Here is a 26,858-nt window from a genome sequence, read left to right on the forward strand (position 1 = left end):
CTTATTCACGTACTCTAATAGATCACATGACTTTATTCACAAATTCTTGCCAAGGCTTGCTTGGCGCTACTCACGTGACCGCTGTGAGCTTCACACACATCAACTCACTCTCTAGAAGTACAATCATTAGTACCAAACCATACTCATGTTCAGTATCTAGCTCTAGCTGAATAACTATCAGATTCTGTATTGGAATTGTTCTCCGTCTATGGAGTACCCAGTATACCTTCAACCCCCGCAATTTGCCCACCTCCGACTACCACCCTGCTCACGTCCATCTTGACAAGCAAAGGGTCCTTCATTGCAAGGCTCAGTCATACAAGCCATTCCATCCCACTAAACCTCTCGCATCCGAAGCTCCTCCTGTATCTGCGGGATCAATCTAGCCAAGGAACGGAACTCGTGCGCCGTGAGGGAGATGCCCGCCTTCGTAGGCTGCAAGCCCTTGTCGTTGTTGTGGTCGTAGAAGTACCCTCTAATGTCGACCCTGATCTCGTTCTTGTACCGCTGCACGGATACATAGCGGCTGTTGTGCACGCGGGGGTCGGTTGGGCCTAGTTGTTCTCGCCAGAGCGGTTCGTCGTTGCCGGGTGCCATGGTGGAGGAGGATTCGCCGGGAGATTTACTTGGGAAGTTTGATTTTACTGGAATGTCCAATATTATCAGTATCTAAGACTAAGCGGTCGTGTATTTGATGTGCCTGTGATGATCCGGTGCAGGTTGACTTTCTGGCCTATTGTGTAGAGAGAGAGATGCATACTGGATGAAGTTGGGTTAGGAGTGCTATTTATTTAAGATTGAGACATATAGATATTAGTCACAACGATTGCTTCCTGTTTGTATGGAGTTGTCGTTTTACTAGGCCAGCTTTTATATGACTTGTAAGATAGTTGATGCAGTGTGTGCTGGCCTTATTGACCGTTGTCCTTAGCTAAGACATGATCTCCGATCAGGTATACTAGTACGGATGACCACGTATCTGGATATCTAACATGATATCCAGTAGAGCTTTCATAGTCTTTGATCTTATGTTTCATATCTTGGGTCTTAGAGGCATGGCTGATCGCAAACTTCAGACTCTGCTGAGCTTCATATGGCATAAGTTATATCTATATACCTACCTACCTTACCGATACAAATAGTTGTAAGCATTAAAATTCACATGAAGCATTTACTCATGATGTGATTGAAAGTAAATCAATGGTGTGAGTAACATAAGAAGCTGTATAGGGTGTAGTAAAGAACAAAGAAGGGTATTTGTGTGTGTAGGCTAATGTCCCGGGAAGTGTTATTCACATAACAAGTCTGTTGTTTCCGTGCGCTATCGATTTTTGTTCTGGTAGCAAAATGGTAGGTGTCGGTAGACCTTGTTCACCGACAGTAGGGGCTTTCTTAAGATCCAGGTGGGTAGTCACACTTGTAATAGTACCTAAATACAGTTTGAAATAATTTACATAGTAGTTGTAATTCTCCAAGGTTATGTTTCATTTATCTTCCACTTACTCCATTGAAGTACCTAGGTTAACTATGAACCAATATTACCATCGTTTACTTTCGAATTTGTCCTGGCTATGGTATACATGTACGGCAGAACAATTACCCTTTAAAACGAATCTATCTTTTTACAGGAGAGAAATAAAGAGAACGACACAGAAACAAGGGCTTTGTTGCCGTACTACTTCCTATACAGGTATATAAGTTCTGGTTGTACGAGTACATTATATAAACTATCTATGGCCGCCACTTTACGGCTGCCTTCTTGCATACCCATACCCCTAAGTATTCGCATTAAATCTCATTAAATAAAACTTCAATATGGATGACTGGATAACCTGTCAAGAAGGGCACAAACACTTTGGTAGGTACAATGCGGCGGGGGTACTCATATATCAAAGGAATCTGCAGACAGGCGACATCGAAGTTCTCCTTGGTCAACGAGCGCAGGGCACTGACTTGCCTGGCACGTGGTCAACAATAGGAGGGGCTCTGGATAAGGATGAGGAGCCCGAGGATGGTGCGTTTCGTGAACTACTTGAAGAAACTGGACTGGAACGCACCCACTTTGGGATCACCGCATGGACAACCGCCGACCACGGTAACTGGCTTTATTTTACATTTTGCGTTGAGCATAAAGGAGACCTCGATTTGACGAAAATTAAGCTTGACACGAACGAGATCACGGCACTTGGGTGGTTCTCCCGCCAAGCACTGGATGATCCCAAGCTACCATTACATCCCGGATTTAAGGACAACATGCACGAGCTGAAATTTCTGTTGCCCCCTAATATAAATCCCACGACGTTAGAATTTTCGGAGTGGTAACATTCTCAGCGGTGATAAAGGTGACGAAATGATCACAACCATATCGGTATTTGGGAATCTTTGATTATGGTTCTCCGATAGCTTGTGCCTCTGATGGAAGTTACCTAGTATACATTGAGTCTGTAAGGCTCGCTCTAACCCAGTCTCTTACGGGGTTACTGTGCACTGTTTGTTAGAAGTTAGCTCCCAGTCATTCAAATAGATTATAGCTCATTCGTATAAATATTATCTAGTTATTATATCCTATTATACCTAGCTACGTGGAGATTATAAATGTAGGTAAATGTCAAACTTGTCAGCCACGGAAAAAGGTAAATGATCGATCGACGGTAGGTTATGTATTATGTTATAGAGCCAATGTAGTCTGATCTTTATCCATCTATCTTCGCCTCTTTCATCGTGGGTCGGCAGGGGTGGGCAATGTTTCTCCGGTCGATAGCTATCACAGACTATGTTGAATGCTACCTATGATGAGTATCTGTCCTAGACTCTAATGCATAGAATAACTAGAAGAGCCAGAGTTATAGCTTCTCAGTGTGATTCGACTCCAAAATAAACGCCGATATTCTCGATCCTTATCTGTTGGCGAGACCAGGAACCGATATGACGGCAACATACCGACAAGAACAGATATAATAAGCTCCAGGTAACTATAGAGATTGGTGAAGGAGTTACTCAGTTCGTAAAGCTTCACTGATCGAGCTGTCTCAAATGCGATTGTGACTATTGCAAGGCTGCAGAGGCCGGACACGGCAAGCTTCTGATGAAGACGCATCTGTAAAGACCAAATCACGGGCATCGGGAGTATGACGACTGCATAACAGAATTAGTAACGTTCACCCCCCGCCCGCCGGTACTTCTTAGGTAGATATGACAAACTCACCAACCAGGTCTGAGGTAACATTGAAGAAGAAAGATATCCAAATGAGCTTAGGGATGAGCGATGCAACATATGGAGTCATGCATTGCTCTAAATTACTAATTAATACGGGGGATTCATAGTATCGTATAATCTCTGGAGACTTACGATATGTAAACAAATTGCGCACGTCACCACACTGCCCATAAACACCAATGAGGCATATCCCGTAGCAGAGTATGATATACACCAGAGCGGCTGACCAGACGGCTATGTGCTTGTTTCGGCCCCCGGATCGTAGGACGTATCGGTAGAGGAACATGAAAGAGAGCTTTACGGAGTAGAGTGAGGTCCAAAATAGTGTCTCAACAGCGACATTCCATCTGCGCAACGTGATGGTCATATCCGCCATCTCTTCTTCGGACGGGGCTGGGGTCTCTCCAATGAGTATAGACGAGAAATGGTAAGTAAGGGGAGTCTGAATGGTGGCGCATATCATTGATACCAATAGGAGAAACCAGGCCAAAGCGCCGAATGCATCGTCGAGATGGAATTTCTTCAGAAGGACGCCGCGAATTACTAGTCGGCCTATGAAAAGAATGGTTGCCACTCCGGTCAAAACCCAGAGAACGACCTAGATGATAGAGCCGTGGTTAGTTGAGGAATATTAGGAATATGAATACTCAAGGACGTACCAATAGGCCTGTGGCCGAAATACCCTGACCTGCATCAGACATTATGGGTATGTATAATGATGACGAGTCTAAGAAAGAGGCGAAAGGCTAATGCCAAGCTGTAGGGTCACAAGTGGTGTTTATAGCGACATTTGTAAACTGCGTACGCCACCACTACCTACCTACCTGGGTACCTAACCTTAGCCGTATTTACATTTGCAAATTAGATGCCCAAATTAAATACTATTTTAGTAACAAGGAATGATAGATCATACTATGTATAGGTAGGTAGCAAACAATATATATGAACGCTCGTGACTTGATTCGTACATGACTACCCGGTCTGTCCGGTCCCGACGATACATATACACAACAACGATTAGATTGTCTACCGTCGGCTAGCACCTAGGTTACCTAAGGCATGTAGCCGGGGTTTCTCTGGGTTCCCGTTCCGCAGGGAGACTGTATATTGATATGTGCGAGACATGCCATTGGGTGGCGTTTGCGTACGTACGTAGTTAGTGAGCGACTCCACGAGGGAGAGTTAGGGGGAAAGTACATGTGGTCTTTGATCGGGATCTGCCAAGTCATCTGTGTAACAAATAATGGCCTCATTTAAGGCTCATTATACTAACCTACCTAGGTACTCTTCGTGTATCTGAAGTTGTACAAAGGGAATACGGAGATAGTGCGGAGGTAAGGGCCAGTCTATCCATACTCCCTTAGAGACTCCTCCCTTAACAGAACTTGATCTAACGGAATCATTGACTAAAATCAAAACTTAAATTTCCATCTGACTTTTTTGTGATGTGACACTTTCTGTGACACTTTGCTTCCTACTAACCTAAGGTTAGAATGATCCTCGCAAGGTATTGCCACTGCTAACCTTGGAACCTTTTCATATTACTTACAAAGCCACATTACCCCGCCGACTGTCTGCAAGTATTAAGAGCTGCCTCTTTATGGAAATGCTCTGCCTTCAATATTTTCCCTTGGTCCCAACTCGTTTCACGAAGAACCATGGCACAAACCTTTTCTGGAAGTGCTGTTCCAACCATTGACCTTTCTGTCTTCGCGACTGAGTCGCCACAACAAATACCTCATGAGGAGCGCCTCAAGGTCGGGCAGAGCCTCGTTGAAACACTTCACCGCTTCGGTTTCATTAAGATCATAGGACATGGCTTTCCTAAGCGCGATATCACAGAGGCGCTAGCCTGGACTAAGAGATTGTTCGACCTACCGCTCGAGGAGAAAATGAAGGCCCCTCATCCACCTGGGCCTATGCCCCATAGAGGATACTCGAGTATCGGCAAGGAGAAGGTATATTCTCAATCAGACGTTGAAAACCACAAGAAGAGTGGCAACGTGGGACAGTCCTTGCGCAATGTCTCAGATTTCAAGGTGGGTACCACTCACAAGAGCTCACCCCTTTTCCGATCCATTTTTCGATCACTTTTGATAGCTTACTTAATACCAGGAAAGTTATGAAATTGGTCATGAACAGGATCCTGTACAGCAAAATATCTGGTTACCTGAAGATGTACTCCCAGGTTACAGGGCTTATATGACAGCCCTGTACGACAGGCTACTGGGCGTCAGCAAAACCATATTGGAAGCAATTGCTATCGGGCTCTCCTTGAATGCCGATGAGTATACAGAATGCATGAAGTTGATTTCTGATCGAAGTTGTCAGCTACGTCTTCTACATTATCCGGAGGTGACAAAGAATAAATTGGAAACCGAACTTTTGGCAAGGCTGCCGGCACACAATGATTGGGGGTAAGTTTGCCCATGATCAACACCTACCTAGGCGAGTATCTACCTGCATTGTGGCGCTAATATCTGCACCACGGTAGTACCATGACCTTGCTTTTTCAAGATGATAATGGTGGTCTCGAGCTCAAAGATCCCCACTCTGGCGTCTTCATATCAGCGAAACCTGAAGAAGGAGCCCTGGTATTGAACGTTGGTGACATGTTGCAGCGATTCACGAACGGTATGCTGCCTCACATATTTCGAAATCTTAGACTAATCCGAGACAGATTACTTCGTCTCAGCACTCCACCAGGTGGCTGTCCCTGACCCCGACGCTGTACCGGAGTCGGGTATACCTCCACGTTATTCGATACCCTTCTTCGCAGTGTGTGAGTTCTCACACACTATAGCAACACTGGACCGGTTTATTACACCCGAAAATCCCCAGAAATACGATCCAGTGAGATTTGACGAATATGGGGCAAAGATATCTCAGTACCAGTATCAAGAGAAGGACAAATAATAGTGTTTAAATCATGGCCACCTTCACTAAAATAGCCCTTCTATGTTTCAATAAACCAATTTCCCTCGTTAAAGACATCTTAAACTAGGTTCGCATACGCGTATATTACACATATATGTCAGCATCTGTATTAGCAACATCTAGATCTGTTGACCCCGTCTCTGACTTTCCTACTCAATTAATAACTAATGTATTGCTGTGACAAAGAGCGATTTCTATAGTTAATGGGCCATGCGTTGATGATTTGATCAAAATTTAATGATTGTAAGCTACCAACAGCTGCTGATATGGTACCTAGGTAGCTGTCTCCTCTTTCGCGTCCGTATGCCACCATTTATTATTAGCAGTCTGCTTCTAGTTTCTCTACACCAACGCTATCCCGACCCACACTTCGAGGAGCACACCAAAGAGCATTAGTCCTTACGGGGATGAAGCCAGCGTCGCTGATCTCAGTACTGTTTCAAATATTGGTCATCTGGGATTCTAAGGTTGGGGGTAATGACTTGTATGAGTTTTACTCACTCAACGTCTGCTCTCTTGACTACACGGGAAATGTCTGTAGTAGTGTCAGCCCATGTTCATACACATAACACATTTCCAAACACTGTACCATTGATGGGTGCCGCTGAGGCAAGGACGCCTAACGCGAGGAAGACGAGAATGGACTTCATTGTTGAGGACTGATTATCAAAATTGTATATTATTTGTGAGAAGTATTGATGTTCTGTTCTGGATTGTGAATATCTCCAAGATCCAATCGAATATGAGCTAAGTAGACAAGCTTGGCCTTTATACCAAATCTGCTCCACTGCCACTGAATAACGTAGTCAGTCTAGTTGAGACATCCTGGATATCTTCCGAGAGAAGTAGGCTCGCTGTTGAAGCAGGCTGGTTGTTGGAGTTGCAGCATATTGCATGCTTCGCGTTACCGTTACGCACGGAGTTATCTCTTATATTGACCATACAAACAGTCCTAATGTTGACCCTTTCTTTACGCGCCCAATGGGTGCTTGTAACACTCAATGTCGTGCAGTAGGAGCAGGCCAGTTGTAAAACAGCTCCGAGGTTCAACTGCATAGGCACGCATATACACATGATGACCGCATACATTAATGAGCCGCGCAATATCATGCTGGTGATACCGACGATCAAGCATCGGCAGAGCTATCGGCTGAGATACTCCAGGAAATCTCTCATTATACTCACTTGGGCACTTGTTATCCACCATTCATCTTTTCCACATCACCACTTCTGAGTAGTTATGCTCCACCATGGACTTTAGTAGCAAACACAGAGAAGAAGACTTCCTCAGCGATGGGGATATGGAGAACGAGGCTTTGATCAGTGGCAGCGATGACGGCGATGCACCTGCTACCTCGCCGACCAAGTCCCAACGCTACCGCCGTATCCACAGTTTCATCAACGCTCTCCTAACCACCGTTCTCATTTTCTCCATCATCGTCACTTGGCGATACGAGGGAAGATGCGGCTCCGGCATGGAGAACCACTACTACTACTGTGTGTATTTCCCCTTTCCCCCCTTCCCAAGCCCACTGCCTCCCTAACCCAAATGGCCACCATCTAGCTCCCGCCCTCGAAGCCACTAAACCCGGCTCTCGCGTTACCCACTTCAACTTCACGGCCTGGTCTCCTTACAACCCCAACAGCGGGAGCACCCTCGAAGAAGTCGACGGGAACTGGACAAACATCCTGCGCTGTAAGCAACGCCATTGCCTCCTTATCAGCCGATATAGATCTCTATCCTGTTAACACAATAGCAAAAAAACAAAGTGGGCATGATCGGCCTCACCCCCACCGAGCTCTCCCTCATCGGCGGCTCGCCGCACTCCGTGCGCCTGCCCCCCGAGAGCGGCGGCGGGTACATGGCGTACCTGTCGAGCCACCACCAGCTGCACTGCCTGTACCTCCTGCACCAGAGCCTGCACCAGTCGTACTACTCCTCGCGCAGCGTCGTGTGGGAGCTGTCCGCCGCGCGGCGCCTCTCGCACTGGGACCACTGCGTCGAGGCGCTGCGCCAGGCCGTCGTCTGCACCGCCGACGCGACCGTGTTCACCCACGACTGGTACGAGGGCATCGCCGTCCCCGTCGCCAACGACCATAACAAGCGCCGCTGCGCCGACTGGGACGGGCATGTCCGCTGGCAGGCTGAGCGCCAGGTGCCCGCGCCGAGGACGCCGGTCAAGAAGACGGGGGAGAGCGTGGAGAGGAAGGTTTTGTCGGATGAGCCGCCGCCGGGGTATTTGTCGATGTATTTGTAGGTGGTCGTGAGGGGGTTGGCCGGTTGGCGGGGGAGCTGCTGGGATACTTCATCGCTCGGTTGGAAGTGGAGAGAAACAAGGGATAAGAAATTCCAATGAATAAGCAACATAAGGCGTCAGTTGAAGAGGCTTGAAATAGAAGCTAGTGGGCTTTTATGTGCAAATGTGAATCTGATTGGCGCGTGCTCATGGACCAGAGGGTTCCGTTTCTAAACGCAGTAACTAGGTACTCAAAGCTTAAAATTTCACCTTTCACTACGTCACGGGCTTTTTTGACTTGCTTATCCCGTTTGTCCATGTTCCAAGTTTATATGCCAACATTATAGGAGGCTATGATTCTAGAAGGAGGTGGTCACGTGATACCCCTTTTCTGCCCCTTTCCCGTACATACCGTTGACAACATCCATCCTTTCTGTCTTTGACAAATAGGATATGCATTAAATTCTAGGTGTATTTAAATCAATTTCGTTTGTTGTAGGATAGCTCAATGGCAATGGAGCTTAGTGTGCTCTACTTCATGCAAATTATGTACCTTTCAGACTGACTAGGTACTATGGGTTTCTACGTTTTCAGCTCCACATTCGCCATCATAGAACTAGAAGACAACACCGGTTGAAGAAATACTTTAGCATGTTGTTCGAATGGCACAAGAACCGAATCTACTAGAGGGTTTTCCCAGAGCGTTGCCGTTAGCTTTAGTCGAGGAGTAGTGTCAAGGATCTGCCAGGGCATTACATGGGGCTTAGGTAGAATAAACAGAGCTTACATGGATATGTAGTTTCCGTAGTCTGTGGCATGATGTTAGAGATCCCAGTGCAGTGACGATGTTGTTTGGCGTCTTCTAGGTTCCGCCTCATGACTCGTAGAAACTAGAGAGCGCCAGTGAGGTTGGCGATAGTCTCATATGGATAATAGGCTACGCTATATAAGAAATAGACGAGATTGGCTTTCGACAAGCCGCTGACAGTCATTCAGGAATCTTCAATTCCTTGTCACGTAATCGATAGAAGTGCTTGTGAAACCCCCCATCCCCACTACTAACCCCACTACTAACTCCCTTGTGGGTGTGTATTACCTCCCATCGCACTCATTATCCCACATTCCGGTTCAGATAGCCCCGCGTCTCGTATATCTGTGAATGGAACAGCCATTCCAAGCCATGGTATCTGGGGTGACATGTCGAGGTTGAAGTCAAATTCTTCTCCGTAAAGTTTTTGATCAGCCAATGTCCAGTATTCATTGACACTATGCAGAGGCCTTTCTAAGAACGAGGCAGTAGAGGCATGGTCGGATTCTAATATAGGATGCGACAATTCCATTTCCACGTCCTGGGGGCTATTCGATGTATCTCGGGAGTTCGAATCCGAGCCGCGAGACAATTTGAACTCATGTAGTAGCCGAAGTTGCATTTTTTTAAACCAACGAATTGCTTTTGCTTTCTGTAAGTCATCTGTAATTTGCAGATCGGTCTCTAATTCATGTTCCAAAGTTTCTCGTAATCCGCGATCAATTTCTCTGTGGGCATATTCTTCGTAGTCACTCAGACTACCCGAAGGCACCTCCGAATTAGCCTCGAAGTAATCGTAAACTATATGCATTGGTCAGTATAAGAGCCGATGTACGAGCTACCTTGTCCCTCTTATAACCAGGTTAGGTACGCACAGGGAGATGGGATGTCAGTCTGCGGCACGTCAGGAAACAAAATCCTATACACAGAACTCCACTTGCCAACCTCCGATAATTCAGTAACCCTTCTCTTTCGCGATTTGAGTTCCATCTCTTTTTTGGAGTCGAAGCCATCCATTTGTGTTATCTCTTTTAGTGTGCACGGTTCCTCTGCCCTAGCATGTTCTTCCAAACTTATTTCGTCTTCAAAGGCCTCGCCGCATCTTTTACACCGATGCCTTGGTTGTCTATGTCTTCGATACAAATGTTCCCTAGACAGGCAATCATTTATGAGCCCGACTTCAGTATATAGTGAGTTTGGTAGAATACTTACTTCATACGATGGACTGTTGTCCAGCCAGGCCCACAGCAATTCCTCCAGGAAGTTCCAACGTATTTCGCTGGGTTATGTTTGAAATAAGGACAGGCTAGTAAAGGGGTAGGCCCTGCTTGGGAAGCGGCTGCCCTAGGGCCTCCGGAATGGCGGGTGAAGGCATTGTTACCTCTGGTACTTGCTTCTTTACTATTTCTTATTAAAAAATTATTTTGAAGTCTCTTTTCTTGTCCCAGACTGAGGTTTATAGCCACCGCAAAGCCCCAAAGCTAAACTACGTTCTGCTGTAAAATAACACGAGCGACAGAATGTAGCAGAGAGTGAGATGATATCCACTTGTCATTGGATAAGAAATGTTGATGCTTCTCGATGAGTTATGTATTAACTAGGCCGTTGCTATGTGTTAGCGGAAGCGGGTTGAACGTAGGTGATTCCTCATCTACCTACAGATTGTTTGATGTGTGTATCACTAGTATGTAAGGCGTAGCTGATAATCACAGGGAGCCGTGGAGCTGACAAATGTGTGAAGGGGAGAAATAGGAAGGGCATCATGATCATGACAGCTAAGCAAGGCCAGGCGGGGTCTATATACCTGGCCTACCTACCTAGCTACCTACTGTACTTAGGTACCTAAGGATGGCCCGAAGGTACCAATATAGGCCCCTTCGTAAGAGGCCTCAAAAATGATTACGACGTCTCTACATGCCAGCGTGTTATTGCATTGAAATTATCACCAATCAGCTATATGCGTATTTATAGAGTTCGTCGTTCTGCGCAGTTTGCGCAAAACTGGTAAGCGTCCAGAACCGTTCGCGATATGCTTTGACAGCAATGTACGTAGAAGGGATTTGAAGAAATGCCCTCGATAAATAATGTAGTAGCTCAAGTTGGTGCAGAAACTTCAAGTATAAAGCAATTAAACACGGCAGATATGACTAGATGGATAATTCCTCACATGCCCAAGTGGCCTTGAAATCCATACTTCAAAAGAAGCCTTGTTCGTTTCGGTTTGTGAGATCTCTACTACCTTAAATAGTCATGGATTCAGTATCTCAATCACCGTCACCATCAGTTACTACTGGCAAAGCGTAAGTTACTGTCTGTCCTATTATAGTTACATGTCTTGGCACCAACTCATTAAACAATACATGTAGAGCCCAATCACGAAACCCCCCACCAATGCTTAGGCGGTACCTCGCAGAAGCCCCGAGCACTTCGGGAGAATTGATCCCTCGATATCATGAAGCTCTCCGAGAGCATAGAAAAGCACTTCAATCGCAACTGGACTATATTGAGACGGTTATACCAAGTAGTGCTAAGAAATGAGGGCTCCCACTATCTAAGTGGTGGGTGATCTGCCATTTTATTCATATGACGGTCAACAAAGGTACAATGCCTCACATGTTTCTCGTCATGGGGGAGGCTAAGGGGTGGGGAGGGGGAGGGAAGGAATGGCGACGAGCCTCAAATTTACGTGTGCACGAGAGCCTACCTCGTCCTTACCCAATCAAGTGACTTGAATGTGACAGCTCAACACACCAGCTCTCTTAATGAGGAAGGTTGGATACACATTATTATGTATGTGTTGCGACGGCTGTCCTGATCAGTCCTACACACCATATCATCCTACCTAGTTTCCCATAATCGGTAATGGCATAGAGTATGATTGCCATGGTATCTGAATGTCTTATCATGATGTGCCTAACCTAGCAGGTCACACCCAAGACCTGTATCAGTAGGTAAGGGATCTGAATGAAGTATGTTAAGGGTTACCAGTAGAAATATGTATACCTACCAAGCCACATTCCAACCTTGAAGTTTTTCAGATTTACTCATGTTCACCTGCAATTAAAATATTAAAGATGCTTTATAGAACTTGTCTATCTAATAGTATTAGGTACTGTAGGTACTGCTAGTAGTAGACATATTTATGCACCTAGTTAGTGCATAGATCTACATGTGCATTCACGAACAGATCTCCCCGCATCACAAACCCGCTTATATCCATCCGGCTTGAAATTGCTGCGAATGGCATTACTCCGTTCATCCCTTAACTTACCCGCAGTCTTTCGGCAATTGGCGGGGTTTTGGCCCGACACTCGTGTCAAAACTTCCATCATCTATCTTCTCGCGGGGTTCGCAATGTCAAATAAAATCGTAAAGGCATTACCCACGGCGAAGCAAGCGACGCCGGACTACAGCACATCGGAGGCAGGGAACCCTTTCGTGGATGGCTGGTACGCCGACCCGGACACGGAAATATACGATGGTCTGTATTGGGTGTACCCAACCGCCTCGTACGCCTACGAGGAGCAGACATATCTCGATGCATTCTCAAGCCCGGATTTAATCAACTGGACCAAGCACCCCAACATTCTGACCATAGCCAACGTGACCTGGGCCACCAAGGCCGTGTGGGCTCCAGCGCCAATATCTCGCAACGGCAAGTACTACATATATTTTGGCGCCAACGACATCCAAGAAGACGAAGCCGCGGAGGGGAAAGTGGGCGGCATTGGAGTGGGAATTGCAGATAAGCCGGAGGGTCCATACGTCGACGCGATCGGCAAGCCACTGATCGGGGACTACCACAATGGTGCACAGCCAATCGACCAAGACGTCTTTATCGACGATGTTGATGGGCAGGCCTACATCTACTACGGGGGGCATTCGCACGCCAATGTGGCAAAGCTAAACGAAGACATGATCTCCATTGGCACCTTTGACGACGGCACGCAGTTCAAAGAAATCACTCCCGAGAACTACGTCGAAGGGTCGCAGATGATGAAGCGCAACGGCATCTACTACTTTATGTGGTCGGAAGGAGGCTGGACGGGTCCGGATTACTCAGTCTCATATGCGATGTCCGACTCGCCGCTAGGCCCGTTCAACCGGCTCGCCAAGATCCTGCAGCAGGATAGCGAGGTGGCCAGGAGCAGTGGCCATAACGGTGTGATTCACGTTCCGGACACTGATATATACTACATCGTATACCACCGACGACCGCTCAGCGAAACAGATGGTAACCATCGCGTTCTAGCGTACGACCGCATGTACTTTAACGAAGATGGGACCATCGAGCCCATTAAAATGCTCGTCAAGGACAATTTCGCCGATGGCCAGATGTTCAATTGGAAGACGTACGGTGGGAATTGGTCGGTGGTAGATCAACGACTTACAGTCGCGAACACGGCCGAGGGTAGAGCTTTGCTCGATAACAATTTCACCGATCTTGTCTTCGATGCCACAGTCGCTGTTACAGATGGCAGCGGCGATGCCGGACTCTTGTTCCGCGCTACGAATTTGAGTATTGATGGATTCAATGGGTACTACGCGGGCATCTCGTCAACCGGTACCATTTCTCTTATTAAAGCTAACGCGGGTACTTTGACCTCATTAAGTGAAGTCGGCACATCTGGATATGCCACCACTGCGACAGAGTATTCTGTCAGAATAACGGCCATTGGCACCGAAATTAATGTTTTTGTGAACGATTTGACGAGCTCCAAGATCGTTTATACGGACGACTCGTTTGCTGGAGGCGCAACAGGTGTGATAGCCCGCGATGCCGGTGCCAAGTTTGGTAGTGTTTCCGTAGCGAAGCCTTCCTAAGGAGGAATGACTACCTAACTACCCCTACTTCCTTAAAGAGAACTTTCAGGCAGGCAGAGAGAGAGACAAGCAGATACCAAGAATCCCGGTATAGGACAGACAAATAGGAAGTAATGGGAATTTTGCCTTCCCACCATTACCCATCTACACCTGCGCAACCAAGAAAAGAAAAGCAAGCCATTGTAAGACGAGAAGTTGCCTATTTAGTCTGGCGTCGTCGCAATCGATGCAACTTCTCCTCACTGCTGAGGGCGCGGCACTCCCACACGTTCGGTATCAGTACTCCGCAGATCCCCAAATTGGTATGGGCACCATCCTCCATTCGCAGGCGGGGATACATTTACTCCTAGCTTGAGCTCTAATAAGTAGCTATGCTTCTCCTTTCCTCTACTAAAAGTAAAAAAATCAAGAAGAGACGAATAAAGAATAGGTGCTGTTGAGCATCGCGACATCCGCCCGTGTTTAATTTCAGGAGCTGTCATCTATAGTGCGAAAACGAGTCGCAAGAGACATGTACCTAGACTAGGACAATAATATAATGCCTACCTTATGAATAACAATGACCATCCCTCAGCCTAGGATCTCAAACACTCGCCGACACGCAGCCGTGTCGCTGCTCGCCTGCTCAACCACCATACTACTACTCCTTCTATGGGACCGCCGAATCCTGCCAAGCCCTGACCGGGGAACCCCACTATCCTTTACTCCACCACTCTCCTCCTCCGGGGTACCAGCCGCAGCGGAACCACTACACTACCAACAACAACAAGAGCAACAACAACTCCTACACCAGCCCACCAGCCCCAACTCCATCGACCTCTCCACCCCCCACGCCCCCTTCATCCCACACCCCCTCTCCCACCTCTGCGCCGAACTCACCTCCCCCCTCCCCCACCTAACCTTCCTCTGCGACAACAACAGCGGCGGCCCCGGCAACATCCGGAACTACATCCTCACCTGCATCCGATACGCCCTCGCCTCCGGCGCCCGCTCCCTCGTCGTCCCCCGAATCCGCACTCGCTCCCCATCCGACCCCGCGAACCTGTTCGCCGAGCACCAGGGCCTGGACTACATGTTCGACGCGGCGCACTTTCGCGAGGCGCTGGGGACGGCGTGTCCGGGGATGCGGGTGTATGCAAGGGTGGAGGATGTGCCGGGGGTGGTTTCGCGGGCGCGGGAGCGCAGCGGCGGCAGCATCGAGCGCACAATCGAGCGCATAACCCCGAAGCACTTCGGCGGCAGCCGCACCGGCTGCGACGCGCGGGACCCGAACCGCCATACCGACCGCTTCGGCGCCGCCTTCCGGTCGTGGCTGCACGCATCCGCCGCGGAGCGGGGGTGGGCCGACAACACCCCGCGGCTGATCCGGCTGAGCTGGGGCGTGCTCTGGGACTGGCCCGTGTACCGCGACGGTCCCGAGCTCGCAGCCACGTTCGGGGGGCTCCTGAAAATCCGGCCGGACATCCTCGAGCTAGCTGACGCCGTAGTGGCGTCGATGCGGAACCTCGCGGCCTCGACGCCAGCGAACGAGGCAGTCGCGGGCCAGGCCTTCCTCGGCGTGCACCTGCGCACGGAGGCAGACGCGCTGTCGGCGTGGCCGTCCTACGAGAACCAAACCAAAGCATACCTGCGCGAGGCCGCGAGCCAAGGGTACGAGGGGCGGGTAGCGTACCTAGCATCCGGGTCCTCGGCAGAAACGGAGAGGTTCCAGAAAGATGCGATGGCGGCGCTGCAGCTGGACGTGCGGTCGAAGCACGGGCTGCTGGCGGGGGACGCGGAGAGGCTAGGAAGGCTGGAGGCGCTGAGTTGGGACCAGCAGGCGCTTGTGGATTTCGCGGTGCTGCTTAGCTGCGACTACTTTGTGGGCGTGAGCCCGAGTAGCTTTAGCATCAATGTGGCGCTGAAGCGGCACTTGAGGCAGGAGGGCCTGTATACGCGTCCATGGAAGGTGGGCGGGAGGGGTGATGGGAGGAGCTGGCTTGTGGGCCGTTATGACCGGTATTGGGATGATTGGCTCTTTATGTTTGACGGAATGTGGGCATAGGCTCAAGAATAGTAAAGTAATGACTACTTAGTACCTACCTAATCAAATCTATACATATACCGATGCACCTACCTATGCCTAGGTAATATACTTCATAAAGGGTGGAGATATCATGGCAACGCTCTCAATCTCATTATTTCATGTACTCGTTGAATACAAACAATTTACTACTCTCGCCCTTGGGCCCATCATCATACATTGTTGTCGCCATTTTCCCGCCAAATATGGGTATCTCCGAGACTAAAGGAACTAGAAACGCTACCTAGTCCGGTACTAAAGTTTCGTGGAATTCTTGCGATGCCTTCCTCGTTCCCGCTCACGCTTCCTGTGTTAGATTCGGTGGGCGACACTTCGACTGGCGGTGGCGGATCTTGATAAATCCAAGGTTGCTCCAGAGGAGCGATGAGGCTTGGATTTATGAACCTCATACCCTTTTCTCTATCCTCGTCTATTGTACTCATGTGCCTCGTCAGTCGAGTTTCCGGTTGCACTTGTTCCGGGTCTCGATCGGGGCGGCTTTCCGATCCAGGATCAGAGGCTCGTTTGATGCTTCGGAGTGCGATAAACTTGGTGAGCGGAGTAAATCGATTCCGTGAATAATAATTATACCAGAAAGTCAGGACCACGAGGGGTACAATAAGCCCCGCAGCTATAAAGGCAGACTGGAGGACGAGATAGGCAATCATGACAACTTGAAAGGCGACCAAGCCAACTATGATCCGCCCACAAATGATTGGCCACGCACCACCGGTGGCGTGTTGTGGCTGGTCCATTGAATATAGGAGTTGGTATTTATAAACAAAGTATCCGAGGGAGAAATAGCAAATACCGAGTAGTAGGACGATATGTGCGCCGGGAAGTATGCTATAGACCAAGCATAGAATGAAGACCAATAAGGCGCTTGGAAGATAGAATCCATAGTTGAATAGACTCGGCTGAACGAGATCGGCGAAGTCCCTTGGTGTTTTGGCTCCCATACGATAGATGGCATAAAGCCATATGCTTCCAAACTGTAGAAGTTTGAAAGGAAACAAGCCGAAGCCTTGAAGCATGATGAAGTTTAGGTAGAAGTTGTTTAAGCTCTGAATCGAGCCAGCTATCTTCAATGCAATGGTCCGCGTGTCACTCAACGAGTCTCGAAGTATCGCCCAAAAGTCTGACAGGGCTGCACTACCTGAGACTGCATAGACGACAAAGATGTTGAAGAATATGAAGAAGAAATTCTTCGATATCGCAGACAGCTCAACTTCACCTTGTGAAACCATTCCCTGTATGTTTGATAGATAATCATACAGGTACGGTACCAATACATTAAGCAACGAAACCACGAGAGTGGGTAGACCAGTCCGCACAAAGGCTTTCGTGATGTCGTGCCGCTGTAGGGTATCAGCCAAAGACGGTGCCACCTTAGCAATCGAACAAATGCTAAGTAGCTGTGCCAACACTGCCACTGGGAAGAACCAGACAACAGACAGAATTGTGATAAAGATGGTAACAGACCAAGATTTCAGTTGGCGTTTGTATCGTGGGATGTACGTGTTTTTCCAGATCACATCCGAAGGGGCTGGTGCTGGCTTTGATAATAGACGTCCTGGCCTGGGATCTATCGTTGCTTGAACAGCCATTTGACAGGCTGCTATAGAGTCCATCGTTACAAATGCCGTATCTGTAGGTGTATACTCCTTTTTCCTGGCAGTTCGAATCCTCTCGTCTAGACGACGCAACTTCTCTTCGTAGTAGTCAAGGGCATCTGTTTTACGGTTTCTCATTCTGAGAAAGCCAAACCGAAGACGCACTTTTGGTCTTTCTCTCTCGGCCATGAGATCACGCAGGCTGTCCCCAGCGATAAGACGTCCATCTTCTTGCGGTTCATCTTCATTCTCAAGATCCTCTGAGTCGATATGGCCCACCGTTCGGTCTCGTTGATCGTACCGCATCGCCTCTGTTCCTACTGGCACTTGAGCCAAATAGGCACTCCACGCTTCTTCAAGCTTTCGTAATACAACTTGTCGCTCGGCCATCAAGCCATCGATTTCAGCCCAATTTCGACATAAGGTAACCCTCCGTACATGCCCAATCTCCAAGTTCTCCACAAACTCTTTGATCTTCTCCTCCGACCTAATATCTCGGGGGATTCCTGTTAGTCGGAAGGTCCGGTCGGTTACAGTTGATTGAGTTCCCAAATAATCTTGTCTTATTTTGATGACTTTGATAGTCTCTGAGTCCATGAAAAATATTGTTAGAAAACTGAAGAACCACGTGAAGACGAAGTACGCTCGTAGGTAGCTGAAACTCTGATCTTCAGGCTCCTTGTCTTTTGAAAGATGATCGAAAGTTGATAGGATGTGGGATTCGTAATTCGGTGTAAATTGCGAATAGACGGTGTCGTTCCCGGGCGAGTCGCCTGGCGCACCAGCATCAAAAGTTCTATGAATAGGCCAAAGGACGAATAAGGCGAAGAAGAGCATGGTAGTAAATAATCGAAGCGACATCTTGAAGAAGGACAGGAACTATTGACAATGTATGAGCGATCATCATCTCGAACTTATTATCTATTATACTACATACCACGAAGGCATCTAGGCCCGCCGATGCCAGAACCTGCTCCTCCGTCACCCTATACAAGGCTGGCATCCATCCGAAGAAACTATCGGGAAGCGTCGGGAGCGCGATCTCGGGATTTTTATGTCGCCTTCGGGCGGAATAAAGGGTTTTCCATCGCGGTCTAAGGATCTGTGCGATAAAAAAAAAATCAATTAACTTGGGTATCAATATGGAAAGTCACTATGGTAAGACATACGCAGAAGGCGACAAATGCGGTGATGCCTATTGCAAGGGAGATGACCAACTGAACGAAAATGTCCTTGTTCCCAGGGCCAGCGGCCGTCTCTCCCTTACAATAAGGAGGCACATCATCACCAGAATGCATGGTTTCTGGGATGGGTGGCGATGCCAGGAACGTAACGAGGCGGTAACATTAGGGTTGACAGGTTTTAAATAGGTAAGTATTGTATTTCAGTATTTCAGGGGGGAAAGGATAGATTTTTGTACTTGTACACAAATAGAAGAAGAATATTTTGACGCTCGGGAAGTTCGCGCGACAAGTAAAAAGCTATAGTGGGTCATGTAGCAGTGAGTGACGTTCTTTGATACCCTGTACGGATTAGGTTTCAGGGATTTGGCATAACCATCATGTGCCACATACGCAGCGACTTCTTAGTGGTCTAATAGCCTACTCCTATACCGCATTGGGCACTATAGCCCAGCACTACTTCTACATTTGGCATCAATGAATTAGCTGTACATGCTACCAAGCATCGCCATCCCAATGCCAAAAATTCAATGCGATGTGACAAGTAAGCAAGCGTCGCACCTAATAAACGAACTGATATATTACTAATTAGGAGATTCAAGTGTTTAGATGCCGTTAACAGTCTTGAGTGATTGAAGTTGGTGTAGAAATAGGTACTCTCGGTATTGTATATTGATATCATTGAGTGTAGTCAATATGTAGGTAATTAGGTATTGTACTTAGGGTGTGCTTTGACACCGCCTAGGCACCTGAGCGGTCTTCCGTCTTCTTACCTACGCACCACCCTCCCTCTTAGCATACTCATCCTCAATGCGCTCTTCATACAGCTTATCATTTTCTCTTTGCTCGTCCGACACATCTTCGATGCGACGGTTGGAGTCTATGTTGCTACCGCCCAGAGCCCTCTGTTGAGAGGAAACCAAACGTCCCGAAGCATCATAATCGCGGCGCTCGTGCTGAATAGGTTCGCCAAATCGCTGTGAAGCGGTGTGTGTGGTCGTGCCCGACGGGTTACTTGCGGTATGCTCAGTGTATCGAGACCCAGTAGTCTCGCCGTTGTGGGCTGTAGAAGATGAAAAGGAGACGGAAGAGCTGCTGTAGCTGAAGTTGGTTGAAGGCATTGTGGAATTGATTATCGTTTAGTACAGGTTGTATCTGGTTCGATAGGTGTTGGTTATTTGGATACGAAGTAAATACTAGGAATAATCATTGATGGGAGTTGTGAGAGTTTATATCTTAAGATCCTACTTATATGTAGTAGTTAATATGTCTTATGTGATTGAAGATACTTTGTAAACGTCATAGGTAGCGTACCGGTCTTTTGGGCTCAATCTATCATACGTCATATTCGTGTATCGTTGTTTCTCCATCTTCTTTTAACTTCCAATGGCAATCACAGTTGCCACTTCTTTCAAGTAAGATTATGCTAGTCATACATACATACATACGAGTACCAGCGGGATCGATTAGTATTTAGGAACGGGACCCCCTAAAAGCTTAATTCCGTTGGTTATTTGAGTGCTAAGCTACTACTACTAGTAGTACGAAGGTTGTGGCCAAAAGTTTAGACCAAGATATACCTCAGCCCCACAGTTCCTCCACTTTTCTATCACTGTAAGAAATATCATCGCCAACATACTTACCTACTTATAAAGCCTTATAAATTTATTTAATAAATATTAAATACGCTATTAAGTTATTTAATTAGTTTATTTAATAATAAAAATTTCTGTAATTTTGTTTCTTCATTAAATTAATGTAAATATTTGTATAAGAATCTAAGGTTGTTTAGGACTGAAGGCTTTAAGTTTATAGCACATTATAGCGCTTAAGTGTGCTATAAGGTGCTATACTTTTAATGGTTGTGGGGGATTTGACGTTAAATGTATACCTATTATTGGTAGAGGCCCAAAAAAGAGTAGCGCACTGTGGGGCGGAGGTATATCTTGGTCTAAACTTTTGGCCACAACCTTCGTACCTAGGTTAAGCTTTAATTCACTAATACCCACCTAACCCACCAGGCCTACATAGTCTAAGTTTGCTGACATAATCCATTGTTGCCTTCATCTTCTAACCTATGCTTTCGCGCCACGAGCTCCGCCTTCAACTCCACCAAACGTCTGCGTTGGATCAAACCCCAATAACGTATGTTCGTCAAGACATTTAGAAAGCCTATCGCCCCGTCATACATAGCCAAATTAAAATAACTCGGCGCCCCAAGGATAAATGTAGGAGTTTCAAATGGCCCTTCTTCTTTCGTAGCCGAGAGCGCTGCAGCGCCAGATGTTTGAAGTTGATTCTCGCTTCCGGTTTCCGAATACTCCATGAATAAGTAAGGGAACGTCGTTCCTTCAGTGGTGAATTCATACGCCTCATGGCATGCGGTTCCCGATTGTGTGCCTGGTATATCAACAAGCCACTGGAAATTATATCTATTCGTTATATCTGGTCGCGTAGCTATGAGGTTAGCGGGCCTTGGGAAGGCTTGCCGATCCTGTGAGACGTAGATTGATACCATTGCCACGTTCGGTCTTCGGCTTCTTTCGAGACACAGCACACGAAATGTATCTAAAAAGCATCTATGGTCAAGAGAAACATAGCCATTATACCGTCCTTGAACGTTTCTTCTTCTGCTCTGCAGATGTGATGGGCTCGTTCAGTCCACTGAAGTAACTTAAGGGATAAGTACGGCGGTAATCGCGTGATAGGGGTGCTTTACATGGCTGTCTTATCTGATCTACCAAGGTTGTGGTATCATTAGTTAGGGGGCATCCCATACTATCTTCTTCGATCCCCCTTTTCTATATGATAGCCACGAACCTTGCATATTTGCATATCGCACCAACCTTACTCGCCTGTCACATATTGTCGCGATGGCGCTCTCCAAGCCAACTATAAAGAATGAAGATATCTAGTCTGATGCTGACCCGACTACATGCCATACAACTGATCTACAAGAGCTATTACGTCTCTATCCATCTCTGCCCACCTACCCATCCCCCCTCCCGTGTCTCCTTCAATTTTGGTCAACGGCCAGTCAAAGTTCACCCTACATAGGTGGGCTCAAACAATTAACTCAGAACGACTAGATTCGGAATTCGACATCATAGCTTCCACGTCCACTTTCGGTTCTCTACATCGCGGTTTCTAGGGCGATCAAGACGCTGGTACTAGATCTACAAAAGTTTAACACGTCAGCTCTCAGTGCTCAAGACCTCAAACATCTCACACGGTTCCAGTTGCGCCTTTTCAGAGAGCTGGAGTCTAAGTATAGAGACAATAAATGGGGAAGTTGGTATACAGAAGTTGTTAATGAATGAATTTGAATACGAGCTGAGTAATCACTTCGACTGTATCTTCCAACAGCAAGAGAAGGGGCCCCAGCATTAAGAAGGGGAGTCTCATCATGTCAAAGGACAAACACTAAATCAACGATGGAGATTTTAGTGACGTTGGTGAGATCGGTGAGGCCGATATCATACGTGACTGCCAAGTAACAGGTCCTAGTCCTAATCGGCTATTTAGTGATGCCATCGCGGCTCTCAAAGTCCATGGCAGGGTACTTCGACGGGGGTATAATGCCCTACTCGGATTCACAATGCGACGTCAGACAACATTTTCGTATGTATTCCAGGAAAATAGGGCTAAATCCTACATGAAAAGTATCCGAGGCTACGACATATCTGAATCGGAAGATTACCTAGAATATAGGGGCAACTCCACTTTGTACTAATGGTGACCAAGATAGGAAGCTGACTAGGTTAGGCTGTTCGCTTCAGCTGAAGCTCAACTTGGTTAAACTAGTTACAGACTGTTGAAGAAGTTTCCTGCGAAATCAGAAAATGCCTACCTAATTCAGCCTCTTTGTACTACTACCTAGCACAGGCACAAGCACAAGGCACCCAATTGTCTCCGATACAAGTAGTACAACGTCGTAAGGTTGGGTCCTGTACACCGGACTCGACAAGGCGGCTCCCGGTCTCCCGGGAAGGCGAAAAAAAAGTGATCGGCGACTTAATTATATCTCCATGTGGTACCGTACTACCTAGTTAGTATTCGCCCTTGGCGCTTGATCAGTCACGGGAACACTCGCAGCAAGGCTTTAACGTACCAACTCTAAGGGTTTATTCAATAGCCTAGACGTGCTATTCCGTGAATGACATGACGATCAGAGGTAGCCCTACCGAAGTCTCCCTACCTATACTTTCCTCTTGAAAACCTGGAAGCAACCTTGAACAACAGGTTAGTTCCTATGTCTCCTACACAGAAGATAGAACCCCGTCTTCCCCTTTACCACGCCGCATCAGAGGACATAGTATAGACTTACCTACACAATACTTAGTGCCTCGGTTCCCGAATCGATAAGGCGACAGTAGCACGTAGTAGCCCATAAAATATTGAGACAACTCTACCAGCAGCGTTGATATATAAGCCATATCGACCTACCATTCTCGAGGCCCTACCAATTGTCGTATGACCCGAGCAGAGTTAGGTAAGTAGCTGTCGTGAGACTGTCACGCAAGCACATGCTTAATAGTTCCGATTAGATCCGTGAGACAATGCCACAAATATACAGGAAAGTTTTGCTAGGTTAGTAACTAGTAACCAGCATCTCTCTCAGAATAGTTACATTTTCGAGTCTGTCCAAGAAAAATAGTCTTCCATGGAGTCACCGCTGGTGGATAGAAAAGTCTCGGAGTGCTTTCAAGACACACGATACCTAGTATTCGGTTCGTGATGCCGAGCTCGCTATTGGAGTCTCGGGGGGATGCTTTCGTATGATGCCAATGGAATAGGCGAGCGAAGAAAAATTAGTCGTTTAGTAGAGGAAGATATTGAATTTCTGGCCATGACATCGGTCGCTTACCTGAAGACATTGGGAACATCGCCGCTCTCGAGCCGAGTATAAGAATAGCTTCAAATCCAGCTTAGTTGAACCAGAAATGAATACCCATCGAACAATCACTTCGCTTTCCCAGCTACAATCCGCCAAATACACTCGCTACCTAGTACTTTACAGTATTCTCCTTGATTTCAGTCGCTCATATTACCTTCCTATAAAACTTAATCCATAATGAAGGTCTTCAGCTCGCTCCTAGTGTCTCTGGCTCCGCTTGCCCTAGCACGAGCGCCTCTTGTGAACAGAGACATCCCGCACGCCATCGCTGATAACTACATCGTAGTTATGAAGGATGCCGACCCCAGCACGATCCAAGCGCACTATACAAAGGTGCACACCAACTCGTCGAAAGCCAGTTACGGGAAGAAAGGCCTCGTGAGGACTTACCAGATCCCCGGGTTCAACGCGTACCACATCGAGTGTGATAATGCCACCCTTGAGACCATTCGCAAGAGTTCTGCCGTAAGTGCATAATACTACCTACTCATGTATCTCTTATTAGTGTATTCTAACAGGAGGAAAGGTCGACTACGTTGCCCTAGACGGTCGAGTGACAGCGCAAGCAACTATCCGCCACGAAGTCCCCAGGGCAGCCTCGGCGGGCAACACGTGGGGCCTAGGTCGCATTTCTCATCGGAAATCCGGAGTCTCGGTTTACGTTGACCAGATAGCGGCCTCGACACATGCTTATATATTGGATACCGGCATTCGCACAACTCATCAGGTACGATGGTATTTCCCCCTGATGATCTAAACTTGGATCTAATCCGCAGCAGGAATTTGGTGGCCGTGCAACATTCGGCCAGAACTTCATCGACGGAGCTCAGGTTAGTAATTTATCCAGATAAAAATGATCCTAGGCAACCTATTAACCGTCTTCCTAGGATGTCGACGACAACGGCCATGGAACCCACACAGCGGCAACAGTTGGTGGCAACACAGTTGGAGTTGACAACAGTACCAGACTCATTGCCGTAAAGGTTCTGGACGAGAATTCATCTGGATCTTGGTCGGGGATGATTGCTGGGATGGAATGGGGTAAGTACATATACCTAGTAGACCTATATCCCGACTAGATGCTGACATATCACGCTTCGGGCAGCGGTAAACGACGCGCAAACGCAGAACAGGATCGGGAAATCCGTGATCAACATGTCGATTGGTGGTCCCAGGTTCAAAGCCATGGATGACGCAGTAAAGCAGGCGGTGGCAGCAGGCATGACGGTGGTGGTCGCAGCCAGCAACTACGGCGCGGATGCCTGCACGTACAGCCCGGCTGCAGCCCCCGAGGCGATTACAGTGGCCGCCATAGACGAGTCCGACAGCCGGCCCAGCTGGTCCAACTGGGGCACTTGCGTGGACATTTTCGGGCCAGGCAACAACATCTACTCAGCTTGGCACGACAGCGACACCGCGTACCAAACCCTGAGCGGGACCAGCATGGCCAGCCCGCATGTTGCTGGTCTTGCGACGTATCTGATGTCGCGGGAACTCGTATCAGGGGCCGGAAATGTGACCAGTCGCATTCTCAGCCTTGGAACTCCAAACACGGTCCAGGATCCCAAGGGTAGCCCGAATTTGATTGCCTTCAACGGGAACAAGGCTGAGTTGTAAGTGGGTTGTTGGTCATTTTGGAATAAGGGACTGAAAAGTGAGGAGTGAATACATACATAGAAGGGAGGGGTTAGAAGGTGATTGAATAGTGTCGTCCGGACGAGAGCGTACCAGATAGATGTCTAGACAAAGGGGCAAGTTTAGTGAAGAATTATAGACTTTTGCTATACATACATAGAATACACATAGAATATAGTTGATCTTTGAAATACTTGCAACATACCTACCATATGCCCAAAGATGACGATTTCTTTCATCCTAGAGCACATATATGCATCTGATTATGCTTGTTGGCTGAAGAGAAAAAGAGAAACGGAGCACTGCAGAATCGGAAGAGGTGCGGGGCAACGACAGTCGACCACATGATTCCATACAAAGCCCTGGAGTGCATACTATGCATGTAAATGGGCACTTTAGGTAGATATAGGACTCATATACAATCCTAGGGCCAACACTCCGACAAATTAATCCTGCATACCTATGTAGGGATCCATCCTCGTCAGCTATCAGAAGAGCCTTGCGGGTCATAACATACTCACAGTATAATAACCCCTTCCATCGCCGTCGCCGTGTCAACCAAAGGTCCAAAAGACTACAGCAGCATCACACAGGGTATCCAAGACCGAACTGACTTGTTTGCCGCCAACATGGTAAAATTATATGATGCACAGGAAAAAGCAACCCTTGCACTCGCCGAAAGGGTCGGAGGCATGGAGAAACAAATGAAGGAGATGAACGAGAGAGTCCAACTGCTTTTACCAATGACAAAGTCAGATCGACAACCGGAAGTTGAACCTACCAACAAAGTACCCCTTTCTTCCAGACCCACGCCTTTCCAACCCACCTCTTTCGAGTCCACGCCGTCACTCACGAGTTCGAACTTCGCCAAGCCTATGCCTTCTACACTACCTTCACCACGGATCGCTGAGCCATATCTGGAATGCTCTTGCTTCCTATGCAACAGACAATACCCAACAGTGAAAAAATTGATAAAGCACACTGTCAAATGTGTCGGAACAATGCTAGACCAGCTAGACCAGCTAGACCAGCTAGACCAGCTAGACCAGCTAGACCAGCTAGACCAGCTCAAGCAGCCGACTCGCAAGCGGGCTACGTCAGCGGACCAGTTTAAAGAGATGGAAAGGCTACGGGCAGATAACGCTAGGTTGCGAAGAGAGAATATCGAGTTAAGGCTGGCGAAAATGTTGCGGGAGAAAGAGCAACACTTGAAGGATGCACAGCATTTTGCTGATATGCTAAAACTAAATGAAAGTTGGTATAAAGTCATGGAAGCAGTGCAGAAATTACGATGAGAAAGAGAGTAACATGCAAGTAACTGGCATTTTATTAATCAAGAACATTGAAAGCTTTATTCAGTACCTAGTACAGGCATCATAAATTCAGGGGAGGATAATCCCTGTAACCGTCTTGCAGCTGGGTGTGGCCTGTGCTCAGATCACTTAAC

At 47.5% G+C, this 26,858-nt stretch overlaps 13 protein-coding genes across 13 annotated transcripts; 6 read left to right on the forward strand and 7 right to left on the reverse strand.

The window, feature by feature from the left end:
• Positions 1-206: 206 nt before the first annotated feature.
• Positions 207-597, reverse strand: GGS25DRAFT_516626 (uncharacterized protein; the record flags this gene model as incomplete). The annotated part of the gene is made up of 2 exons (XM_049263232.1): positions 207-296; positions 343-597. The coding sequence occupies 2 exons, from the start codon at positions 595-597 to the stop codon at positions 207-209; spliced, it is 345 nt and encodes a 114-aa protein (XP_049121100.1).
• A 1,218-nt stretch (positions 598-1,815) lies between these two features.
• On the forward strand, positions 1,816-2,322 carry GGS25DRAFT_516627 (uncharacterized protein; the record flags this gene model as incomplete). The annotated part of the gene is made up of 1 exon (XM_049263233.1): positions 1,816-2,322. One exon carries the CDS (start codon positions 1,816-1,818, stop codon positions 2,320-2,322), a length of 507 nt encoding a protein of 168 aa, XP_049121101.1.
• A 217-nt stretch (positions 2,323-2,539) lies between these two features.
• Positions 2,540-4,387, reverse strand: GGS25DRAFT_15350 (uncharacterized protein). Its single transcript, XM_049256420.1, has 4 exons — positions 3,877-4,387; positions 3,350-3,815; positions 3,206-3,292; positions 2,540-3,135 (listed from the first exon to the last, which is right to left on the reverse strand). The coding sequence occupies exons 1-4, from the start codon at positions 3,916-3,918 to the stop codon at positions 2,813-2,815; spliced, it is 918 nt and encodes a 305-aa protein (XP_049121102.1). The 5' UTR covers positions 3,919-4,387; the 3' UTR covers positions 2,540-2,812.
• Positions 4,388-4,508: 121 nt separating this feature from the next.
• GGS25DRAFT_468808 (Clavaminate synthase-like protein) lies at positions 4,509-6,332 on the forward strand. The gene is made up of 4 exons (XM_049259098.1): positions 4,509-5,256; positions 5,333-5,634; positions 5,712-5,851; positions 5,898-6,332. Exons 1-4 carry the CDS (start codon positions 4,876-4,878, stop codon positions 6,131-6,133), a joined length of 1,059 nt encoding a protein of 352 aa, XP_049121103.1. The 5' UTR covers positions 4,509-4,875; the 3' UTR covers positions 6,134-6,332.
• Positions 6,333-6,473: 141 nt separating this feature from the next.
• Positions 6,474-6,804, reverse strand: GGS25DRAFT_516630 (uncharacterized protein; the record flags this gene model as incomplete). The annotated part of the gene is made up of 3 exons (XM_049263234.1): positions 6,474-6,588; positions 6,656-6,689; positions 6,744-6,804. 3 exons carry the CDS (start codon positions 6,802-6,804, stop codon positions 6,474-6,476), a joined length of 210 nt encoding a protein of 69 aa, XP_049121104.1.
• A 600-nt stretch (positions 6,805-7,404) lies between these two features.
• On the forward strand, positions 7,405-8,412 carry GGS25DRAFT_516631 (uncharacterized protein; the record flags this gene model as incomplete). The annotated part of the gene is made up of 3 exons (XM_049263235.1): positions 7,405-7,651; positions 7,719-7,850; positions 7,925-8,412. The coding sequence occupies 3 exons, from the start codon at positions 7,405-7,407 to the stop codon at positions 8,410-8,412; spliced, it is 867 nt and encodes a 288-aa protein (XP_049121105.1).
• Positions 8,413-9,461: 1,049 nt separating this feature from the next.
• Positions 9,462-10,216, reverse strand: GGS25DRAFT_516632 (uncharacterized protein; the record flags this gene model as incomplete). The annotated part of the gene is made up of 2 exons (XM_049263236.1): positions 9,462-10,000; positions 10,075-10,216. The coding sequence occupies 2 exons, from the start codon at positions 10,214-10,216 to the stop codon at positions 9,462-9,464; spliced, it is 681 nt and encodes a 226-aa protein (XP_049121106.1).
• A 1,872-nt stretch (positions 10,217-12,088) lies between these two features.
• GGS25DRAFT_15389 (carbohydrate-binding module family 66 protein) lies at positions 12,089-14,303 on the forward strand. Its single transcript, XM_049256421.1, has one exon. It carries the CDS (start codon positions 12,440-12,442, stop codon positions 14,021-14,023), a length of 1,584 nt encoding a protein of 527 aa, XP_049121107.1. The 5' UTR covers positions 12,089-12,439; the 3' UTR covers positions 14,024-14,303.
• On the forward strand, positions 14,248-16,163 carry GGS25DRAFT_15429 (uncharacterized protein). Its single transcript, XM_049256425.1, has 2 exons — positions 14,248-14,325; positions 14,437-16,163. Exon 2 carries the CDS (start codon positions 14,583-14,585, stop codon positions 16,065-16,067), a length of 1,485 nt encoding a protein of 494 aa, XP_049121108.1. The 5' UTR covers positions 14,248-14,325; positions 14,437-14,582; the 3' UTR covers positions 16,068-16,163.
• GGS25DRAFT_15395 (DUF221-domain-containing protein) lies at positions 16,163-19,204 on the reverse strand. The gene is made up of 3 exons (XM_049256422.1): positions 18,868-19,204; positions 18,636-18,800; positions 16,163-18,577 (listed from the first exon to the last, which is right to left on the reverse strand). Exons 1-3 carry the CDS (start codon positions 18,994-18,996, stop codon positions 16,259-16,261), a joined length of 2,613 nt encoding a protein of 870 aa, XP_049121109.1. The 5' UTR covers positions 18,997-19,204; the 3' UTR covers positions 16,163-16,258.
• A 184-nt stretch (positions 19,205-19,388) lies between these two features.
• Positions 19,389-20,344, reverse strand: GGS25DRAFT_468820 (uncharacterized protein). Its single transcript, XM_049259099.1, has 2 exons — positions 20,194-20,344; positions 19,389-20,123 (listed from the first exon to the last, which is right to left on the reverse strand). The coding sequence occupies exon 2, from the start codon at positions 19,998-20,000 to the stop codon at positions 19,653-19,655; it is 348 nt and encodes a 115-aa protein (XP_049121110.1). The 5' UTR covers positions 20,001-20,123; positions 20,194-20,344; the 3' UTR covers positions 19,389-19,652.
• A 3,609-nt stretch (positions 20,345-23,953) lies between these two features.
• On the forward strand, positions 23,954-25,393 carry GGS25DRAFT_512306 (subtilisin-like protein; the record flags this gene model as incomplete). The annotated part of the gene is made up of 5 exons (XM_049262777.1): positions 23,954-24,241; positions 24,282-24,503; positions 24,556-24,606; positions 24,664-24,817; positions 24,882-25,393. The coding sequence occupies 5 exons, from the start codon at positions 23,954-23,956 to the stop codon at positions 25,391-25,393; spliced, it is 1,227 nt and encodes a 408-aa protein (XP_049121111.1).
• Positions 25,394-25,689: 296 nt separating this feature from the next.
• Positions 25,690-26,784, reverse strand: GGS25DRAFT_15465 (uncharacterized protein). Its single transcript, XM_049256430.1, has one exon. The coding sequence runs from the start codon at positions 26,679-26,681 to the stop codon at positions 25,986-25,988; it is 696 nt and encodes a 231-aa protein (XP_049121112.1). The 5' UTR covers positions 26,682-26,784; the 3' UTR covers positions 25,690-25,985.
• Between the last annotated feature and the right edge of the window lie 74 nt (positions 26,785-26,858).

This window comes from Hypoxylon fragiforme, assembly GCF_022984875.1.
Source record: "Hypoxylon fragiforme strain CBS 206.31 chromosome Unknown GGS25scaffold_1, whole genome shotgun sequence".
NCBI classification, from domain to species: Eukaryota; Fungi; Ascomycota; class Sordariomycetes; order Xylariales; family Hypoxylaceae; genus Hypoxylon; species Hypoxylon fragiforme.

Excerpts from the sequence above, each read along its gene's own strand:
- GGS25DRAFT_15465 (XM_049256430.1), bottom strand. The coding sequence starts at position 26,681 with ATGACTTTATACCAACTTTCATTTAGTTTTAGCATATCAGCAAAATGC.
- GGS25DRAFT_468820 (XM_049259099.1), bottom strand. The coding sequence starts at position 20,000 with ATGCCTTCAACCAACTTCAGCTACAGCAGCTCTTCCGTCTCCTTTTCA.
- GGS25DRAFT_15389 (XM_049256421.1), top strand. The coding sequence starts at position 12,440 with ATGGCATTACTCCGTTCATCCCTTAACTTACCCGCAGTCTTTCGGCAA.
- GGS25DRAFT_468808 (XM_049259098.1), top strand. The coding sequence starts at position 4,876 with ATGGCACAAACCTTTTCTGGAAGTGCTGTTCCAACCATTGACCTTTCT. Across the intron at positions 5,257-5,332 it reads GCAATGTCTCAGATTTCAAG|GAAAGTTATGAAATTGGTCA; the intron begins GTGGGTACCACT and ends ACTTAATACCAG. Across the intron at positions 5,852-5,897 it reads GTTGCAGCGATTCACGAACG|ATTACTTCGTCTCAGCACTC; the intron begins GTATGCTGCCTC and ends AATCCGAGACAG.
- GGS25DRAFT_15350 (XM_049256420.1), bottom strand. The coding sequence starts at position 3,918 with ATGTCTGATGCAGGTCAGGGTATTTCGGCCACAGGCCTATTG. Across the intron at positions 3,816-3,876 it reads TTTCGGCCACAGGCCTATTG|GTCGTTCTCTGGGTTTTGAC; the intron begins GTACGTCCTTGA and ends TCTATCATCTAG. Across the intron at positions 3,136-3,205 it reads TGTTACCTCAGACCTGGTTG|TCGTCATACTCCCGATGCCC; the intron begins GTGAGTTTGTCA and ends TCTGTTATGCAG.
- GGS25DRAFT_15429 (XM_049256425.1), top strand. The coding sequence starts at position 14,583 with ATGACCATCCCTCAGCCTAGGATCTCAAACACTCGCCGACACGCAGCC.
- GGS25DRAFT_15395 (XM_049256422.1), bottom strand. The coding sequence starts at position 18,996 with ATGCATTCTGGTGATGATGTGCCTCCTTATTGTAAGGGAGAGACGGCC. Across the intron at positions 18,801-18,867 it reads CCGCATTTGTCGCCTTCTGC|ATCCTTAGACCGCGATGGAA; the intron begins GTATGTCTTACC and ends TTTATCGCACAG. Across the intron at positions 18,578-18,635 it reads CGGGCCTAGATGCCTTCGTG|TTCCTGTCCTTCTTCAAGAT; the intron begins GTATGTAGTATA and ends CATTGTCAATAG.